The sequence below is a fragment of the Mustela lutreola genome, chromosome 9 (assembly GCF_030435805.1).
Source record: "Mustela lutreola isolate mMusLut2 chromosome 9, mMusLut2.pri, whole genome shotgun sequence".
NCBI classification, from domain to species: domain Eukaryota; kingdom Metazoa; phylum Chordata; class Mammalia; order Carnivora; family Mustelidae; genus Mustela; species Mustela lutreola.
The window spans coordinates 104,712,096-104,734,782 of NC_081298.1; the positions used below are offsets into that span (position 1 = coordinate 104,712,096).

At 42.0% G+C, this 22,687-nt stretch overlaps 1 protein-coding gene across 1 annotated transcript in view; it reads right to left on the reverse strand.

Annotated features, from left to right (window-relative positions):
• Positions 1-3,788: 3,788 nt before the first annotated feature.
• Positions 3,789-22,687, reverse strand: part of SUCLG1 (succinate-CoA ligase GDP/ADP-forming subunit alpha) — a 32,788-nt gene continuing 13,889 nt past the window's right edge. Inside the window, exons 3-9 of the mRNA XM_059188228.1 lie at positions 19,946-20,062; positions 16,272-16,484; positions 16,049-16,106; positions 12,847-12,930; positions 11,154-11,305; positions 5,587-5,775; positions 3,789-4,032 (exon numbers count right to left, since the gene is read on the reverse strand). Coding sequence (XP_059044211.1) covers positions 4,006-4,032; positions 5,587-5,775; positions 11,154-11,305; positions 12,847-12,930; positions 16,049-16,106; positions 16,272-16,484; positions 19,946-20,062 — 840 coding nt within the window. The 3' untranslated portion in view covers positions 3,789-4,005. The remainder of the gene's footprint in view (positions 4,033-5,586; positions 5,776-11,153; positions 11,306-12,846; positions 12,931-16,048; positions 16,107-16,271; positions 16,485-19,945; positions 20,063-22,687) is intronic.

The following is a 22,687-nucleotide window of genomic DNA, read 5'->3' on the forward strand; positions in this document are numbered from 1 at the left end:
GAGTTCCCACTCCCCAACAAGTCTTGGGAGTCTGAACTCTGCACAGCAGGCTTTAGCATCAGAAAGGACCTTCAGTTATGGCCGTGTCTTCTAGAAGGCACACTGTACCATTCTTTGTGCCGTTGGTACGCTCGAGCTCCATCTGAGTCTGACCTCCGGATGGCGTGGAAATGCTCAGAGACGGGGTGGTCCAGACCTTCTCTTCTGTTTCCCTAGATACTCATCATCATTCCTGTAGCTTATGTGATTCCTGCACAAAGACAAGCCAGGGTGCCCAGAACTCACATGGACCGTAGCTTACCTGACCTTGTCACCTGGAGGAAATGTCAAATTCAACACTTCATCTCAAGTTTCTTCCTTTTTTTTTTTTTTTAAAGATTTATTTATTTATTTGACAGACAGAGATCACAAGTAGGCAGAAAGGCAGGCAGAGAGAGAGAGGAGGAAGCAGGCTCTCTGCTGAGCAGAGAGCCCGATGCGGGGCTCAATCCCAGGACCCTGGGATCATGACCTGAGCCGAAGGCAGAGGCTTTAACCCACTGAGCCACCCAGGCGCCCCAAGTTTCCTCCTTTTCTATCAAGCCAGGGCCTCAGATGTCTCGCTGCTCAAGCTGGAAACCAACTGGATGTCTCATCTCTCATCCTTCCTCCCGTAAGTCCAATGACTCACAGGTATTGTCCAGTTCACTCCTCACAGATCTCTCAGACCCAAGCACAGCCATCCTCATCTCTCTCTCTCTCTCCTGCCACCATTCTGGCCCAAGAAACCACCAGCCCTCAGCGGCATTAATGCAATGAACTGCTGATTGCTCTCCTGCATCCACATGGGAGCCAGAAAGCTTTCTCAAAAATGCAGATGCTGCTACTTCAAACTCTTCAAGAGCTTTCACTGTTCTTGGAATACAGTGCAAAAGTCTTAACTTGGGGGTACCTGGGTACCTGGGTACTCAGTCAGTTAAGCATCTACCTTCAGCTCAGGTCATGATCCCAGCGTCCTGGGACCAAGCACCACATCGGGGGAAGCCTGTTTCTCCTTCTCCCACTCGTGCTTTAAACATTCTCTCTCTCTCTAGTAAATACATAAAATCTTTTTTAATAAATTATTAACTTGGCCTTCAAGATCTCTTCTCATTTTAATTCTCTAGCTTTGTCGATGGCACATTTCTTCACCCTGGTCCATTCCAGAAAATAGAGGGAAAAGGAACATATTGTGGCATATCCAGGCAAGGGAGTAGAGAGCAGCAGTAAGTGGGAATGAACCGTGGACCCATGCACTGGCCCAGTGAACATCACAGAAATTATGCTGAATGAAAGAGGCCAACATAAAAGACGGTGCACTAAAGACTCCCTTCATATAAATGTCTAGGACAGACACAAGTAATATAAGAAGAATACAGTACACCGATCGGGTAGGCTAGAATGGAAACTTCTGGGAGGTTGGAAACGTTCTGTGTCATGAGAAGGATGTAGTTTCACAGTTCCATCCATTTGTCAGATGTCTTTGGTTAAGATTTATCTGTTTCAGCATAAGTACATCTTGCCTTCACAAAACAACTGTAACAATAGCACTGGGGGCATTGCGGGAAGGCATGACTGGAGGTACAGCTCATAGAACAATAGCAGGATAAGAGCAGAATGCTGATCATTTCCAAAGCTGGGTGATGGGTAGAAGGGGCTCCTTATTTTATCATAATTGTTTTATAAATGCTTCAAAGTTTCTGTAACAATAGTTTTTAAAAACAGACTGGCAGAGTGCCTGGGTGGCTCAGTCAGTTAGGCGTCTGACTGCTCATTTTGGCTCAGGTCACAATCTCAGGGTCTTGAGATTGAGCCCCGCGTGGGCTCCGTGTTGGGCATGGACACTGCTTAAGATTCTCCCTCTCCCTCTCCCTTCTCTTTCAAAAAAAAAAAAAAAAAAAACAAAGAAAATGCACTCAGGTCTTGAGTGGGACTTTCATTCCTGGCTTGGTAATAATGAAGTCAGAGGAAACAGAACCCAAGTGTCTCTCCTGTTGCTGCTTGAGCTGCTGGGACCAGAGGTGGTGGCAGTGGCCAGAGGGGAAAGGTGGTCAGGAGGAAGTGGTTTCACAAGGCCCTGGGAGGGATGGAGAGGTGTGGGATGGGGAGGATGGGGCTGGGAGAGAGAAGAAAGGGTTGAGAGGGCACTGAGCTTGCTGGTATAGGCAACAGGAACAGAGCTGTAAGGCAAGAGATGTTGTCTTGGGGTAAATGTTCAGGGGACAGGACAGGGCTGAGCCAGGCCTAGAGCTGCCTGGAATCAGGAGTGGACACTCAAAAGCATCTCTTCCGGTAGGGTCACCTGCCCCTCACCTGGATTGTGTTCCTATCACAAAGCCTCAGTTAGACAAAAGAAGGTGATGTTTACCTCGTAGGGACCTTGGGGTGGGGGTGCCAACCAAGAAGACAGGAAATGCCTTCCTCCCTGGCCATGGGTGTCAGCCTGGGCTGCCCTCACTCAGCACAACAGGAGGCAGGTTCAGTTTAGGAGCAATGCCAAGCCCCAGGCGAGCCCACCGCGTGAAGAGCAGCCTCACATATCCCATGAGGTACCCTGTGGGATGGGGCTTATCATCCCCACTTTCAAGATGAGGGAACAGCTATGAGCAGGAACTGAGGACCATCAGACCCAAAGCGCATCACCATGTGTCCCTTGGTCCAGGCAGAATCCCTTTGTGCCCTCAGCAGCCCGAGCATGGTCATGGGAATTCCAAAAGCACCTGTCTCCCCTGCCCCCCAAACTCTCCTCCAGCCCCTCCCAGGGCTCACTGCCCCGGGAGATGCAGCACTCCTTTACCTCCTCAAAGTGAGCTCTTCCCCTCCTGCTGCCCCTGCCTGGGCACTCGGCCTGCTGCGTGACTGGTACCTTCCCAGCCTCCAGGTCCCAACTCATAGCCTCTCCCCGGGAAGGCCTCTCCCAGACAGTCTTTCTTCAGAGCCTTCTCCCTAATCCTATGTTTGTTTCCTTCAGGGTAGTTACACAATTTGAGACTATCCACTGGAATTGCTTCTTGTTAACAAGCTCCCTTTTAAACCAAAGTAGCATGGCTAACCATTTTCCTGGGGTTTTTGGCAGCAGATGTCTTAAATCTCAAGCAAAGAATAGCAGGCTCTGGAGGGGGAAGGGGACAGCCCTCTGCAGAACCACAGAAAAACACAGCACTACTGCAACCTTCCATGTCTCAGCTGAAACACAGGTGAGCTTCTGCCTGGAGTCCAGCTGGGGCTGCTGCTGCTGGCGGCGTGGACAACAATGAAGCTGCTTATTACGTGCTCTAATCCTCAAAACTGCCCTTCGGGGGCACGTGGGTGGCTCAGTGGGCTAAAGCCTCTGCCCTCGGCTCAGGTCATGATCTCAGAGTCCTGGGATTGAGTCCCGCATTAGGCTCTCTGCTTGTCGGGGAGCCTGCTTCCTCCTCTCTCTCTGCCTGCCTCTCTGCCTACTTGTGATCTCTCGCTGTCAAATAAATAAATAAAATCTTAAAACAAAACAAAACAAAACAAAAACAAAAATCCTGCCCTGCAATACAGTGCCGTTAGCCAGACCCATTAGAAAACGAGGATTCCAAAGAGAACTAAAGTCACTTGACGTCTGAGATAAGGAGACCGCCGCCACCCTGACATTTTTACAGCTTCATTCTCTCTCAAGTTTGTTACGCTGTTCTCTACAGAGCCCATCAAACTCCACACAGCTCCCCCCACACACCTCCGTTTCTCCCACTCTCCCTCATCCCCGCCTTGTCGGAACACTGGAAAGCTGCAAAGGCATATTCAAATCAAATGGTAGGTTTATTGGCTGTCTGTTCCATAATGAGGTGGAAACATCTCAATTTAGGACAGTCTGAACCTTATTTTGGCTTCCTGCTACTGACAGACCAGCGACAGGCACACGGGCTGACAATTAGGGACAACAGAAGCAAACCGCTGCTGCTTCATATTTCCATAATGATTCATTCCATAGGTTTAGGGAACTTCTTGTTTCCTTTTTCATAGCATCTTCCTCTTTTCAAACTCCTTCAGAAAGAGAAAGGCAGAGAAGAGAGAGAGGATAAAAAGATTTAAGATTCAAATATCATTCCCGGTCAAAGTGATTCTGAAACCTCTTATATTTAGGATCCTTTGAACAACCAAAAATTACAGAAGTGAAATGTACCAGGCTGAGGGTGCTTGAACACAACAGAACAGCTTCACATTGGGCTGTGTCAGCTGGAATTTCACGAACCTAGATATACAGCCTCTACTTTATATCTCCCAAACACCGAGCTCGAGAGGCTGTGAACTGTACTTGTTTTTCTGTGGCAGTATTATTATTAAGAGCTGACAAACTTGACTACTTAAGCAAACCCTAAAAGGCCACACATGAACCACACTGGACTTTTTAATAAGGCAATGGAAACAGCTTTGCTTAGTTTCTCCAAGAGACTAAATGCCGATTCAGTTAAGATTTGAACAGAATGTCAAGCACCTCAGAAACATCTGAAAAGAAAACAATACTGAAAATCACATCGCTCTAGACTGAAATCAGAATACGACCGATATGTAGTTGCCTGCTGCCACTTACTGGAGCCAAATGGTAATACATGTGTCCAAATTGAAGGAAAGAATTTGCTTCACCCTTTTCCTGCCCCCATCCCGCCCCACACACTCACTAACCACCCAGAACTATGGCACATAATGTCTTATTTCAAAAGACAGGATCAGGCAAAGATTCAGTAAAACAAGAAGCGAGGCAAGGGCAAAAAAGATGGAGCCAAAACATGGTTCCCTCCTGGGATACAATTTGTTGTGCCTGATCTCAACATGCTTATGTCTGGTTTCTGCTTTGCTTTTTTGTCAAAGCTATAACCGTCATAAAAATAAAAAGAAAGAGAGCCTTAAATGATCACTTAGAGACAGGCTAAAACTCATTGCAAAGAGATTATAGAGGATACCTAGTCATTCAGAACATTTTGAACTATTATGTTCTATTAAAAAAGGAAAAGCAAAGCTTACAGTTAAGAAGTTGCTCTTCCATCCTGCAAACAATGGCATCCCAACACAGCCAGGGCCAGAAGCTACAGGCTGGAAACCCCTACCTTCCTCTTTTGATATCCCTTCCCCGCTCCCCATCAACACCCCCATCAACGCCCTCATCACCCAGGTTTCATTTCTTGTCACTCAGCCCCTCTCCCTAGAAACAGAAACCTATGAGATCAGGGTAGCTACTATCCCAAAGGCCCTCAATGAGAAAAATGAAATGCAAGGCAATGCTCCACACTCCCCCCAGATGGAATTCATGGCACTTATGGCCTCTGATATACGGTCTTGTAGATCATATTTTGCCCCTCACAAAAGAGCAAATTCCAAAATTGAAAGAAGTTAAGTTCTTTAAAATCTGAACATTATTCCTGGTCATGCCAATAAGGGCCCTGGGACATGAATGGAGCTGCTAGAGACTGTTAAGCTGCACATCAGAAAGAAAGAAACAGTAAGGCCCAGAAGGACGGACCACGGTTTCTGGGCATCCAGTGTGGCCCGCGCTACAATGCCTGTTACTTCAGAGCATTCAGGCCACTGTTAAGAGCTCACCTTGTAGATGGTGGTTCCCAGCTGCGCAGGAGACATGCTGACCACAACGCCCGCACTCTGGAGGGCAGAGATCTTCTCTTTGGCTCCACCTTTTCCTCCAGCAATAATCGCCCCTGCATGACCCATTCTCCTGCCAGGAGGAGCAGTTAAACCAGCGATGAAGGACACCACAGGCTTGGCCTTGGGACCCTGGAAAGTGATATTTTAAACATTCTGATGAAGAAGTTGCCCAAAACTGGACTTCAAATTCACAACTCTGAAAGGGTGGGCATGGCCCACCACTCATCCTCACTGAGAAAATCCACACACACATGAAGCTATAATTGAAACCACTGCATTCACCTTTGAGATGACTTAACTTTTCATATGAACTCGGGGAAACAATCCTGAGCAACGTTTCTGTCTAGATATTAAAAGTCAACTTCACTGGCCACAAGCTATTTTACCAACATATATGTGATTCTTCTATTTGAAAACAAAAACAAAAACAAAAACAAAAAAACACACACTTTAAAACATGTTATGTAATTTGTGATAATAATGACTTAAGACACTAGATTAGGTTGTTTTATTTCAACCTGAATTTATGTCTTAATTCATTATTAGTTTACCCATAATAAATTTGCTAGAAGGAAAAAGATGAGGTGGTAAGGCATACTAGAAAAGATGCAGGACTGGAAGTCACCAGATTCAGTTTGCTATTGACTAAAGCTTGTTGACCTTGGACAAGGCACATCAGCTCTGTAAACCTCTGATTCCTCATCTATGAAATGAAATAGCTAAACCAGAATGATGGCCAAGGGTTCCCCTCTCCTCTGAAGTTCTACGAAGTCTAAGGAAGATCAGGACTAGTTTTATTTAATAAAAATCCATTCTAATATGCAACCTCTAGGTAGATAAAGAGCACTATACTAGATTCTGAGACTAAAAATAAAAAGCCACATGGGAAATATAAGGATTCCTGTGCTCTAGACTTAAAATACAGTTAAAGAAATAATATATTGGGGCGCCTGGGTGGCTCAGTGGGTTAGGCCTCTGCCTTCAGCTTGGGTCATGATCTCAGGATCCTGGGATTGAGCCCTGCATCGGGCTCTCTCCTCAGCGGGGAGACTGCTTCCTCCTATCTCTGTCTCTGCCTGCCTCTCTGCCTACTTGTGATCTGTCTCTCTGTTAAATAAATAAAAATTTAAAAAAAAATTTTTTTAATAAAAACTTAAAACTATTTTTAAAAACATTCTAGTAAGAAGTGTGGTATTATTTTACATTTTTCTAATTCTTGAATGTCAAATTTAACAAAAGGCAAATGGATTCTGATTTTTTTTTAATTTTTTTAAATTTATTTTCAGCATAACAGTATTCATTGTTTTTGTACCACACCCAGTGCTCCATGCAGTCTGTGCCCTCTATAATACCCACAACCTGGTACCCCGACCTCCCACCCCCCCCGTTTTTCAGAGTCCATAGTCTCTCATGGTTCACCTCCGCATTCAATCTATATACAATAGGCTGAACTAAGAGAAAATCTGGACTCAAACACATACATGGTTTGAAAAGGAGAAGAATTTTAATAGCCTGTGGATATTCTTCATTGATATGACACAAACCTCTTCAAGTCGTAATTTCTTAGGGTTAGTTGCAATGTTGGAATCTGAAACTACAGCAATGAACTTTCTGTCCTTTCCTATTTTAAAATCCATTGAATGTATCTTTTACCTATAATGATTTTCTAACATTCATTAGTCAGATGAAAAATACAGGTTTACTAAGTTATGCACATCTTCTAAATGTTGATACATTTCATTATTCAATATCAACAAATCATAACCATCATTATCAGGTTCAAAGTCTTTAGTAGGAGGAAGTGATCAAGTTCAGTGGCAGAAACAACTTTTCTGATTTATGAATATTCACTTGATAGCTCAAATTTTATCAGTCAATAAATACTGTAAATAGTTTTCCTTGCTATGGCAGGTTCACTCTGTTCATTTTTGAGAAAAGGTCTGCCAAATACCCCAGTCTGAACAACTAGTTTGCTTGCCAATTTCCTGAGAGTAAATGGTGTTCCATGAAAAACACAGCTAGTTCACAGCTCAAATTGGGAAGGTGTTTTACCTCCCACTTCATCACAAAATACGGACTCATGGGTTAGGATTTAATAAAATTAATACTTTTTACTGCTTCATCAAGGACATTCTTAAAGGAAATTGGTTTGGTTTTGTTTTTCTAACTCTATGTGCCAGTGAACGATCTAGAACAGTTGCTTCCACTGCCCAGCTCTGTGGTATGGTGCCAGCATGCCAGGTTCTGCGTGGGCTGACACTGCTGACTCCAGCCTCATCTCCCACCATTTCTCCCTGCTCTTTGTCTTCCAGTAATTCCAGGCTGCTCCACCTCTGCTCCTCTGCAGAGAATGTTCTCCACCCTCCTTGGACACCTAGCCAATTTCTACTTAACTTTGAGACCTGGATCAAGCCTCCTCTTCCCCCATAAGCCTTCTGACTCTTCCTCCCACCGTCTCCACAAACACCCTTGTGAAGACCATCTTCTGTTCAGGGATGTCAAAGTTGTGCCTTTGACAAGGTACTACTATTACACTAAGAAGAGCGGCTGTGACTCATTTCCTGCGTGTTCCCCTCCCAAACTATGAAATCCCTGAACACAGGAACTTTGTTCTCACTTATTTCCATATGCCTAGCACTGACAGTGGTACAGAGTTCAAGAGAAGACTCTACAAGTCACTTACTCATTTACTCATGGGCTCTGGAGAGTTATGAACATCCCATATTGATCCCTTTGTCTGCATACTCACAGAAAAAGAATACTGTACTAGAAGGAAATAAGATTTCAATGAACCTAGAATATATATTCTGTCCTATTAACAAAGGAGAGTCACTTGAAATTTCTTAAGGAGAGAAAAATAAAATTAAAAAGACTATGAAGAAGCATGATTAGAAAACAGGATACAGAAATGATGAGAAACAGACCAGTTAGGATGATGTCAGTATAGTCCAAGCAGAGGCCCAGGGCTGGCGACCCTTTTCCTGAATCCCTGCAATCTGATTTCTGAATCAGAATCCCTGTATTCTGATTCCAGAATCCTGAATTCTGATTCCTGAGCCCTCCATGATGCAATGGAGACATGAGTCAGACCTGGGATGGATCCCACCCCTTGGTTCATTTGCTGTATACCTACCACTGGCAAGTCATTAACCTCTCTGTGCCAGCTGCCTTATTTATAAAAGGACAAAACCCCTTACCCAAAGGGTCAAGATTAAACAACACCACTTTTACAAGTAAGTATTGTCATAATGATGATAACAATAAAAACAGCAGTGGTGGCAGCAGATAGCACTTCTAAGTGTTCACTCTGTGCCAGGGACTGTGCTAAGTGTTTTATGTCACCTGTTCAACCTAGAATCTTGTACACTGTGGGCCCTTAATAAAAATTCGCCCCAAATCAAAACCACAGTGAAATACCATCTCACAGCAGTCAGAATGGCTAAAATGAACAAGTTAGGAAATGACAGATGTTGACAAGGATGCGGAGAAAGGGGAACCCTTCTACACTGTTGGTGGGAATGCAAGCTGGTGCAGCCTCTCAAAAACAGTATGGAGGTTTCTCAAAAAGCTGAAAGTAGAGCTACCCTATGACCCAGCAATCGCACTATTGAGTATTTACCCTAAAGATACAAATATATTGGGGGGCGCCTGGGTGGCTGAGTGGGTTAAGCCGCTGCCTTCGGCTCAGGTCATGATCTCGGAGTCCTGGGATCGAGTCCCACATCGGGCTCTCTGCTCAGAGGGAGCCTGCTTCCCTCTCTCTCTCTCTGCCTGCCTCTCTGTCTACTTGTGATTTCTCTCTGTCAGATGGATAAATAAAATCTTTATAAAAAAAAAAAAAAAAAAAAAAAAAAAACAAATATATTGATCTGAAGGGGCACGTGCACCCGAATGTTTATAGCAGAAATGTCCACAATAGTCAAACTATGGAAAGAACCCAGATGTCCATCAACAGATGAATGGATAAAGATGTGGTATATATATATACAGTGAAATACTATGCAGCCATCAAAAGAAACGAAATCTTGCTATTTGCAACCACATGGACGGAACTAGAGGGTATTATGCTAAGTGAAATAAGTCAATCGGAAAAAGTTAATTATCATATGATCACTCTGATATGAGGAATCTAAGAGGCAGGTCGGGGGTGTTGGGGGTAGGGAGGGAACAAATGAAATAAAATGGGATTGGGAGGGAGACAAACCATAAGAGACTTAATCTCACACAACATACTGAGGGTTGTTGGGTGGGGGAAGGTTAGGGAGGCTGGGTTATGGACACTGGGTAGGGTATGTGGTACAGTGAGTGCTGTGAAATATGTAAGCCTGATGATTCACAGACCTGTACCTCTGGGGCAAATAATATATTATATGTTAATAAAAAATAAAATTTGTCCCACAGGAACTAACCAGGAATAGGAAAACATGTGCCAAATGAAATAAAACATATATGCTTAGCTTTCTCCACTAAATTCTAAGCTATTCAAGGGATCCAGAGTTGAGCCTAAATACATTTTAAAATTTACCTGAATATAGCATAATGTCACATTAACCCGAATCTTTCCTAAAAAGAAGTCCATTTTTACTTGAATTTCAAACTTTACAGCTTCTCTGAATTTAAGAGACTCTAGTAACATTTTACCCCAAACTCCTGACAATCTACTTTATTCTTTCTGTATCCACCACTTACTGGTGTCTAATGTGTGAAGGGAATGGGTTGGGCACCAGGGTACAACAGTCCCTGTTGCCCCAGATACAGGCTAGAATGGGATATTAAGCATGCCTCGCAGACGGAATGAGCAAAGGCAACTGAGAATGAAAACAACTGGAAGGTCAGATGGGACACGACGTGAAGAAGAGAGTCAGAGAGGTAGGTGTCTAGGCACTAGAATACCATGCTAAGTCCACACTTGATCCTACGTGTGATGGGAAACTGTCACGGTTTAAAACCCGGCGGTAAGAGGCGCCCATGTCTGTGTTTCAGAAGGGCAGATGATCTGGGTGGCCGGAGCAGGATGGCCTCAGAAAGAAGGAAGAGGTGGTGGCTGAGCAACGGGAGTTGAGATTTTCAGAAGAAACTACTGACATAGTCCAGGGGATAGAAGATGGCAGCTCAAACCAGAGCAGAGGGATGAATTACAGACAACGCTCTGATTCTCAACATACTACTGAGGATAGAGCTTGGTAAACAGGTGGAAACAGAAGAGAGAGAAGTAAAAGATGCTTCTGAGGTTTCTGCCTTGGAAACTACATGAAGTATGATGTTTATACCATTCACACTAAAGGAACCGGCCATGGAAAGTACATCCAGGGAAAAATTAAGATGAGAACAAACAGAAGAAAGACCAAGAAGACAGAGAGGAGGAAGAAGGAACGGAGGTGGCTGGTAGCCTCTGCGAAAGCCACGGCAGGAGATTGAGATTCAACAGCAGCATGGCCCTGATAAGCGCACCAAGTGCCAACTGTGTGTGAAGAGCTATATTTTTCCAAACCCAATCCCAAACTTACTGAATTATGTTGCTTCAAAAATTCTGCAGCATTTTCTTCTGCATTACCACCAATTTCACCAATTAATATAATGCCTTCTGTGGCTGGATCATTCAGGAAGATTTCAAGGCAGTCAATAAAATCTGTGCCATTAAAAGGATCACCTCCAATGCCTGAAAAAGTCAAAGAATACCAACATCAGCTGAAAATTTAAGGATGAATCTTACAAATTAGGCCAAGAAATGTTGTTTCAACTCATTTCTTACTTTGTCTACCACTCTTACCAATGTTTTAAAATGCATCATCACTCTTGCATTTAATATTTTCAAAAAATCACAAAGTGCTACGTTTATTCCTGTTCCTAATTATTACATGAATGGTAAATCGTAGCTGATTTCAGATATTCACAAAGACAAGCTTCTTTTTGTTTTTGTTCTTTTGTCAAGCTTCCTTCCTCCCATGAAATTAATCCCAAACAACTCTTTTAAAATGGGCATTTTAAGAAAAAGTGTGTCTATGTTGCAAGCAAGGAAAATTGTCTCTTCTCTATTTAAACATTTTACAAATGTCTTTGCAGAAAGTAACTATAAGATGTGGCGCATTGCAGATAAACCACACGCAAGTTTTAAGACACAAGTCCCAATGAAAGACAGAGTTGAGTGTACACTGACCCCTCTTCCCTTAGATCCAAGGTGAGTGAGACCACAAACACACACATTTAAGGCAGGATTGATTTCCTACCTCTCAATGCACCTCTGAAGAACTAAGCTGAGGAAGAGTAGCAGCATTTATTGAGTGCCAACTGTATATCAAGTACACGCCCCAGCACATTTTAGACCTGTCACTTCCTAATTCTTCCAGCCCCTCTGTGAAATAAGCATTAGTATCAGCAATTTACAAATTAAAGACAGAAGCTGGAGAATATGAATTTTGCAATTCTGTTCCAAACCTTTCCTTATTCTCCATCACACTAAGTTACTCTGTGGCTAAGATTATACTTTGTACATAGAGAAGCTCAATTACTATTTCCAATATTGATTTTATGGGTCTGAATCCTAATAAAAAGAGTCCAGGGCTTTATTTCATATTTTACTATATGAGAAGCTACTTTTGAAAGTCTTTTAACAGTTATTCTAAAAATTTGAAGCTATATTTATAAAAATGAGAAATCTGCCTCACTTCTAGCAACTTTTAAAAGTGGTAGGCAATATAATGTAGCAAAAAGAGAAGTTCTGGGGATCTCAACTGTAGATTTTTCTCACGACTAAAGCTGTAATAGTACAACTTCTCAGCTCACAGGTGCCTCAGGGTTGCCTTAAGAAAAAGATAACAAATGGCAAAGAATTCAGTAACTAGGAAGCACTGAATGATAGCTTATAGGAACAATGATAATTATAGTAATCAAAGCCCTAACATGAAGAAACATTTCTTCATAACAAGCGAAGGAAGTGACGTTTTCAGGCACCAAGGCTCTTCAGGGCACGTGTCCCACATGCTTGTTCCACAACATGTGCAAGTCAATCCTTAGACCATGAATCTTAAAAATAAAGGATGGTGCCTCATACTGAGGCTAAATAAATTTAAGATCTTAACATCTTTTTTAATAAAATGGTTATCAAAACCTCCTGCAAATAACCAAAACAATAATTATTACTGTACTCATTCAATGAAGTTACTGCATTATAATAACATGATTCTATCAAAAATCTCTCACCAACGCACAAAGACTGCCCCAATCCAACTTGTGTCGTTTGGTGAACCGCTTCATAAGTAAGGGTGCCAGATCTGGACACAATACCTTAAAGGAAGAGAATTTTAAAATATTAGATTGTGTCCCTATCATAGTCTATCATGTTACAGATACAAGTATATAAAAGAATCCATTCCACAATTTGTCATCCAAATCAACAAGTGTAAGATCAGTGCATAAATACCTAGCTTCTCACTATGAATTCGAGTGTACGTAACCAGACTGTCTGCACCAACTGATCAAACTGAAAGACGTGTATCTCGGCACTGCTAGTACCCTATGGAATGCTGTTCGATTGCTCTCTTAGAACAACACTGCTTCTCCCCACTCCTCTGTGTTCACAGTACTTAACACAGATCCTACACAGAAGGAGCTCAATACTTACCTGAATGGCTCAAAGCTGAAAACCCTTCAATGGAGTACAACCTTCCTCTTAAGCAAAACCTAATTCCAATTGTTTTAAGGTCATTCAATCACTGGACCCTAATTCATGACAAATGACCATCACTACCACCATCCCCCATCTGCCTCATTCATCAGTTCTGCCTTATCGTCTGAGCTTTCTCTCCATCTACACACTGTCTCCTTACAACTTCTCATTTCATAACTGAGAAGGTTGGGTAGGTATTACCTACCTACCTATGCATTCAGTACATTTAGCTTTGTTTAAACAAAGTATAGTTGGTAATTTCCTAGTTGTACATCTTGTGTATGATTGTCTAGTCTCCTTTCCACTCTTCCTACTTGACTCTTATGGTACGATTATGGTCTAGGTGTCCACTCAACATCCTAGATTACTGGGAAAAACAACTATTTTATTTATTCTAGTCTGGTGATGGATCAATGTAATAACCAGTGAACACCAGGACGTTATCATTCTTCTAAGGGGCTTTCATGTGATTATATAAATGATATGTAAATTACATAAATGCAAACTGCATACACTGAAAGTAAAGACAGTCATGTTTTTAGGGTAGATTACTCCTGTCATTCTTAAAGTATCTATAGTAAAAGAGGCTAGCACTTAAAAATACCTATTAATAAGCATACTTCTGCTTCTGAAAAGTAGAATTACTTTCCTCTCTTCTTCCTGAAAGTACAACTAAAAACCTTGGGCATTCTATGTAAAATAAATACAAGAAATCACTAAGAGATTAAAGGAGGCCAAGTGGCTAGGGACCTCGAGACTCGAGGAATGAAACACTGGTGAGTTCCCTGAGTTTTCTTTTGCTTCATGCATCCCAGATACAGAGCCAAAGAAGCCAGCATCCCACAAACAGAAGGGTACAGGAAAAAAGTTTACCCCAAAACCCTGCTCACTCTAGCAAAAGAACCAAGGACAACCTAGCAAAACAGAAAACTTTTTTAAAGATTTTATTTATTTATTGGAGACAGAGAAAGAGCACAGTAGGTAGAGCGGCAGGCAGAGAGGGAAAAGTAGATTCCCCACTGAGCAGGGAGTTTGATGTGGGGCTCGATCCCAAGACCCCAGGATCATGACCTGAGCTGAAGGCAGATGCTCAAGGTTAAGACGCTTAACCAACTGAGCCACCCAGGCACCCCAAAACAGAAAACTTTTGATATAATAACCACTCTGTACTAACTTAACACTACAGAAAATAACTGTGCCTCCACCCTCACTCACATAGGCAAAGGCCAAAGGGATTCCTAGACCTCCACACTTAGGAGGCTACACTGAGGCACCCCAACATGCCAGCCAAGTCGGTGAAAGAGAAGTAGGCAGTCAGGACTTTATTTTTCTAAAACTATTTTTTTTTAAAGATTTTATTTATGTATCTGACAGAGAGAGATCACAAGTAGGCAAAGAGGCATGCAGAGAGAAAAGGGGAAGCAGACTCCCCGCTGAGCAGAGAGCCCAATGCAGGACTCTATCCCAGGACCCTGAGATAATGACCTGAGCCGAAGGCAGAGGCTTAACCCTCTGAGCCACCCAGATGCCCCGGGACATTCATCTATGCCAGACGATAATGAGCTCCTCTTCATCCCCACGATGTTAATTTGATTATTTCCTTGAGGAACTAAACAAGAATTTTCACTAGACATTTTGAGAAAGTTTGTAATATCCGACAAGGCAAAGTCACTGAAAGACCAGATTATAGAAAGATGAACAATAAAAATATTCAAAGCATGTATATATACTTACAAAGGACTTATACCCAGAATATTTATGGAAGCCCTCGCTACAATCAACAATAAAAAGACAATCCAATAAAAAATGTGCAAAAAACTTGAACTGATAATTCACAAAAGAAGCTATATAAATAGCCTATAAGCACACGAGACAGTGCTCTGCATATTTAGTTGCCAGGGAAAGTCAAATGAAAACCATGAGACAACATTTCACTCCTAGCAGAATGGCTAAAAATAAAGACTGCGAATACTAAATGTTTGCAAAGATGTGGACTGGAACGTTCATACACTGATGGTGGAAATGTAAAATGAATAGCCACTTCACAGAACTACTGGGCAATTTCATTTATTTATTTATTTGACAGAGATCACAAGTAGGCATAGAGGCAGGCAGAGAGAGAGGAGGAAGCAGGGGCTCAATGGGGCTAAATCCCAGGACCCTGGGATCATGACCTGAGCCAAAGGCAGAGGTTTTAACCCACTGAGCCACCCAGGTGCCCCTACTGGGCGATTTCTTAAAAAGCTACACATACGTCAAACCTATGACTTAGTGATTCCATTCTTAAGAATTTTACCCAAGAGAAATGAACATGTGTCCACTGAAAGACCTCTACACAATTGTCACCTTAGCCTTATTCATAATGATTCAAACCTTGGAACCACCCAAATGCTCATCAACAGGAGAATGAACAAACTGTGGCAGAATCACACAACATAGTATTACTTAGCAGTAAAGTGAAATAAACTACCAATACATACGAACACATGGAAGAAACATGCTGAGCAGGAAAAGAATCTTCAAAAACTCCAAAAAAATTCTTCATTGACTCTGCAGAATTATTATGGATTCTTAATCTCATCCAACGCAGGATAGAGAACTGATTCACTACAGACCTCCCTGGTAAATTCCACTACGGTTAATTAATATAAATTACATTTGCACTGTCACAAATTCTCTTGGTGAATTTTGAGCTTAGAGCAAAGAATTTTTTTTTTTAATCTATAAGAAACATACCAATTCTTCCTTTCTTGTGAATATGGCCAGGCATGATGCCGATTTTGCATTCTCCAGGCTGAAGGAAAGGAAATCAGTGTTTCAGAAAAATGAAGGAAAAAAAAAAAAAAACACAACAACCAGTAACTAACAGGTCATACACACAAACACACTTGGCCTGACTGAAAGCTAGTTAGCCTTCTGAAAGCCCAAGTCCAGATCTATTTTGGTTTGTGACACTTACATTGATGATTCCAGGGCAGTTAGGCCCAATCAGCCTCGTCTTTCCCTGGCGCAATAGTTTGTGCTTGACCCGTACCATGTCCTGCTGTGGGATACCTTCAGTAATGCACACGACCAAGGGTACTTCCGCTTCGACGGCTTCACTGATGGCAGCAGCAGCGAAAGGAGGAGGAACATATATGACAGAAGCTGTCGCTCCTGTCTTTTCTTTGGCCTGAAACATTAACCATGAAGCCCTTTATTATGGGTTAAGTTGTAAACACTGTAAAATTGCATTCAATGCCATCATTTTAATAACATCTTGGGATCAGGAAAGGGCACCACCAGGAGACATTGGATGTCTTCATTCTTCCCATTAGCAAGTTCACTGCACTGTCAGAAAAGAGCGGAACCAAGCAGAGCCTCAGGGCCTCCTCTCTGCCCCCACCCTGTGGACTGCCAGTCTGAATTGAAAGGTTCCGTGACACCCCGTTCCCTCAGGCAATGGCACATCAGGAAACCTGAAAGCAGGGCTGATGTGCGTTTGTGTCCTCTCATTCCTGTGGCCATGTTTATTTTTGTTGCCCTACAAGACATCATATCACCTGTTCAGTACCAACGACCCTATACCTCCCCAGGAGAAATGGGATGAGTAAGCTGCCGAGCCTCAGAACTCAGCTCTCAAACAACTCTTCAAAACATATCATACTTGATAATATCATCAAGAGACGTCAAAAATGATGTGGTTTTTATGCTCACAACTTTTATTCTAAACACGTTAATTAAAAATGAACTAAAGTACAAATGCATAAATGGCCACAGAATGAGAATGTGGGCCAAATAAGCATTAGTGTCTACTCTACATCACCCCCCAACAAATGCAAAGCACTTAAGACCACCGGTTTGACCATGGTTCTCTCCGTGTATCAATATAATGTTTCCTTCTCCCCACCTCTATGTGTGGTCTCGTCTCCTCCAATTTAACGGAAGCTCCTTGAAGACAGATATTGTCAGTGATCTCTGACTCTCCAAGAGAGACAGTACCTGTTCTCTGAGAGACCCTGAAAGACGGCTCAAGATAGGTCTTGTTAAGGCCTCACCACAACCCTGTATGCTTAGTAATCCCATCTACAAATCAAGATGCTGTAGCCAAAAGACAGTAAATAACTTACACAAGGTCACATAGCTAGGAAGTGAGTGGCAGAGCCAAGATTCAGATCTAAGTATCTCTGATTCCAAAATGTCTGTTCTTTTCAGTGACAGCAGGCTGCCTCCCTATAAATGTTAAAATATAACTTAATCAAGATAGAAATCAAAACCTTTAGGAAGGCTGTGTCATGGGATTTTACAATGGAAAAATACTAAGCTATGAAGCATACAGGTACAACTAGAAGGGGCAGAAGTAAAAGACAGTGACTTTCAGAATCATCCCTGAATGACTCCCCATCCCCAGAGACCAAGGAGCTTTCTCTACATCAGCTCTGTTAAAAAGGGGGATCTTGACACTGACAGAAGAACAGAGTCACATCATCAACAAACGATGCCAGAGGTTAAAAATAATATTTAAACTCTATTCAATGTGGTAACAGAGAAGAGGGTACAAAAAAAAAAAAATAAAATAAAACGTAGGTTGGAAGCAAAAGGAGTCAGATCATAGGCATGTAGGTATTTTTTTTGGAAAATAGATCCTGCAGTCTTCCACCTCTTAAGGCTACAAATACTGCCAGAAGCTAACTACGACAACGGGGTCTGTGCTAACAAGCGATACTGGATTCAGAAAAGCTTTCTGAATGTCTTAAAGAAAGCATTTCTGAATCATTCAGAAAGCTTTTTGTAAGTGCTAAACAGGTGAGAAATATAGTATCTGTCAGAGAACTTACAAAATACTGCCAATGTCATATCCATTTGAGTCATGATGAATAATAAATGAGTTGCTTAGCAACAAAAACTTTCTTTAAAAGAAAGCAAAAAGGGCTCATGAAAAAGTCAAATCTACCTAGAGGAATTATGAAAACAGCTCTATTTTGAGGTCATGAAGGCAGTCACAGGAAAACTTACGGGGTGTGGGGAAACACCCAAAAGTTAAAGCAAAAAGACTTTAAATGATTCTTTTACAGAACATACGACTTTAATTTTTATTTTTTTAGTCTTTAAAATACAGTACACTTAGAACATACATCCACACTTATAGTACACTCTATTTTCAAGTTTAAAGTAAAATGAAAATTCCGCATTTGAATATTTGGGTTTTTTCCCACATTTTAGGATCAAGAATACAAATTAACTTCAATCCAAAGTTAGTATTCTAAAAAAAGGTATTGAGTCTATAAATTTGTATTTTTTAAAAAAGTGATACTTTAAAACATGCCTTAAAACTATGTTTAAGAAGAGGGGGCGGGATACCTCTTTTATCATCAATACATCAGTCCCAAGTACTAAGTTTATTTCCTAGATACTTTTTTATTACATAGGCAAGACTTTGTACCACAGTTTCTTTTATAATACGATTATTTTTCTATATATTCATGCAAGTGTAGAAAGAGAGTGAAGGAATACACACGGAGCTTACACAAGCTCTCTAGAAAGGCAAAATCTGAGACATGGAAAGCACCATAAAATTTAACTTTACATATATTTATATCATCTAAGAATTTACAATAAGCACATTATTAATTTTGTAACACAATTAAATTTTGTTCAAAATACTTTAAAAAGTGGGGCACCTGGGTGGCTCAGTGGGTTAAAACCTCTGCCTTCAGCTCAGGTCATGATCCCAGGGTCCTGGGATCGAGTCCCACATCAGGCTCTCTGCTCAGCAGGGAGCCTGCTTCCTCCTCTCTCTCTGCCTACTTGGATCTTCAAAATAAAAAAAGTCTGACTGACTTCACAACTCAGTTTTTTTCAGGCAGAACCACCATCCTACTTACACTGAGCCATGCTATCTGCCACTTCGCAGCTATGAACGATGGGCAGGATCCATAACCTCTCTGAGTTTACAGTACCCTTGTCTTTAAAATGGGAAGAGGGATAGCACTTGCACCTGAGGGGGTCAAGGGGAGGCCTCAATGAAGCAGTGTCTATGAAGCACCTGGCACAGGGCCTGGAACACAGTCTGTTCTCAGTCAGTGTTAGAGGCTGGATGCTGACATGTGCACTGCTAACATCCTGGAAAAAGAAAGAGTAAGGAAAGGAGAAGAAGCCAAATGGAAGCCAAGCTACAGAACTTCTTCTCTTCACAGCGGAACTATGCCCAACAAAAGGACACAGGCGAGGGGAAGGCATCCTGAGTCTGTGTGACTAAAGTAAACCCAGAGGTTTTTACTGGGATTCAAATTTCTTTACATTACTGGATTTTAAAAGCACAAGTGACTCTCCCAGAAGGGACACAATTAAAATCTCTATTCAAAGTATGCTTGCTCTGGGGCACCTGGGTGGCTCAGTTATTAAGCGGCTGCCTTTAGCTTAGGTCATGATCCTGGAGACCTGGGATGAGTACAGAATCAGGCTGCCTGCTCAGCGGGAAGCCTGCTTCTCCCCCTTCCACTTCCCCTGCTTGTGTTCCCTCTCTCCCAGCCTCTCACTCTCTGTCACATAAATAAATAAAATCTTAAAAAGAAAAAAATTAACCACGACAACAAAGTATGCTTGCTCTTCTCCTGCTTTTCTGTGCTTAGCAAACTCAGTACCATTAATTACCTCCTTCACAGTATTAAAGACTGGTAAGCCCAGATGTGTCTGGCCTCCTTTCCCTGGAGTGGTTCCTCCGACCAACTGGGTGCCATAATCCAATGCCTGCTGGCTATGAAAGGTGCCCTATGGGGAAAAAACACAACATGAGAAAAGACAGGCTGGGAAGCCAGAAGGCAATCTTCAGCAACCTGGAAGAGAAAAACAAATAGGTTAACTATTTCACAGAATGTGATAGATGCATACATATAGCAGTCTCAACAACCTGCTAAACCCAGCTTTGAACCTTGAAACAATACACTCCTCTGCAAAGCCAAAATAGGAGGTTTGGGTTTTGCTTTTCTTTTTTAAAGGAGAATATTTTGGGGCACCTAGGTGGCTCAGTGGGTTAAGCCTCTGCCTTCAGCCCAGGTCATGATCTCAGGGTCCAAGGATAGAGCCCCGCATCGGGCTCTCTGCTCAGGAGGGGGCCTGCCTCCCCTCTGCTTGCCTCTCTGCCTCTTTGTGATCTCTCTCTCACTCTGTCAAATAAATAAATAAATCTTTAAAAAATAAAAAATAAAGGAGGATCTTTTTCATTCCATCTTCAAATATGGCTGATGGTCAGAAACACCCATGTGTTTACTTAAAAATCCCTCCTTTTCACTGTTCCTCTGTCAACTCCTGATGTACTCACATCCACAGCTTAAAATCCATTGGCAGTCATTATAAATCCACAACAACCTTGGTTCTCTCTCACTTCAACTTCCACATCTGGCAAAACCACAATCTTGGTTAAATCCAGTCCCCTACCTACTCTAAGTAAGACTGCGGATGTGCAGCCAAGTAGAAGCTGGAAAGAAAACAGAACAGGATAACTGGTCTCACTTTAAATCAATGATCACTAACTTTAGGTGAGCTTTTAATGCTGCCTGGCCGATAGCCTATAGTTTGCTGTCCATCACTCTCCCTCCTCAACCTCGGCTCTACAGACATTTGGTCACACAGATTCATTATTATGGGAGCTTGTCCTGTGCTTTGTACGAGGTTTAGCAGCATCCCTGGCCCCAATTCAGTAGATTCCAGTACCATGCCTTTCTCTCCACCCCTACCAGCTGTTGTGATAACCCAAAATATCTCCACAAATTGAAAGATTATTTTTCACTAGGCTTCCCCTGGTTTTCCTCTTTTCTTTTTCTCTCCTCAGACTTCTCTTTTTCATATAAATTTGTACCCTTGGTGATCTCATCCCCTATCAGGGCAATAAACATCATTCATATGGCGACCCTTCTCATACACGCGCACGCGCGCGCACACACACACACACACACACCCCCATACCCAGCCTGGACCTCGACTGCCTATGTCACATCTCCACTTGGAGAACTAGCAGGCATCTCAAACTTAATGTGCCCAAAACCAAATTCCCAATCATTCCTCCCCACACTCCACCCCATCTTGGTTAATGACAATTCCACTCTTAACATGTTCAGAACAAAAACACTGAAGCTATCTTTGATTCTCTATCTCACATCAGGCACACTATTGCACTACCTTCAAAATATAACTGACAATGTCTCAATCCCTTCTACTGCTACCATGCTGGTCTAAGTCATCATCAACTCTTGACAGAATACTGCCCCTGGCTCCCTTTCATCTTTCTCAACACAGCAGCCAGAGTAATGCTGTTAAGACATAAGCAAGATCGGATCATTCCTCTGATCATAACTGTCCAGGGGCTTTCCACTTCTTTCACAGTAAAAGCCAAACTCCTTATACTGACTCCTAAGTCAATATTCAGCCTACATCCTCACATCAAAACTCCTTAACTGCCTGGCCTCATTTACTGTTCTCCCGCTGCTCATTTCACTCCATTCACCCTGGTCTTATGACTTCCACACACAACAGGCACAGTCCTGCCTCCGGGCCTTGCTATCTCTTTTGCCTTGAATGCACTTCCCTTCAGATCTGCTGCTTTACTCCCACATTTCCCTTAGATCTTGACTAAGGTCAGGGTTCCCCTGACCACCTAACATAAAATTCCCCCTTCCCCATCCTGATCACACCTCTGCACACAGTCACACATCTCTACCTCTGGTTTATTTTTTCCACAGCATTTATACTTTCTAATATACCACATAATTTTGTGGTATGCTCTGTTGGTTGATTTTGTTGGTATGTTTCTTTCCCTCCCACCACTAAAATGTAAATTACACGAAGGAAGTGATTCTGTCTACTTTTTACACTGAGAGGTGGTACCTAACCCAACACATGACATACAGTAGACATTCAATAAGCAATTGTTGAAACTGAATGGCTACGTAGTCATTCTATAGGGACCTCAAAATGCAAACCCAACAACTCAAGTTCTATTGAAGGCCTAATAGTCGGGGCTAAGAGGGACTTCAGAAATTTCCTGATTCAACTTCTCCGTTTTTCAAAACAGGAAACTTAGCCTCAAGCATGTTAACTAACTTGTCTAAAGTTAATGATGGAGTTTTGAAAAGAACCCAAGCCAATGCTCTCTCTGTAAGTGGTGCTTACAGATTACACTCTGTAAGTGTAATCTGTAGAACCCTGCAGATCTGCAGTGAGATAAACACAAAAAGAAAAAGAATAAAAAATTACAAAAAAGAATACAAAAAAACAAAAATAAAAAAATAAGAGAAAAATTAAATTAATTAAAACAAAATAAAAGAGAATGTTTGCAAACTTTTATAGCAATATAATATTGCTGCAACTTTTACTGTATTTTGCAAAAAATATTGATCT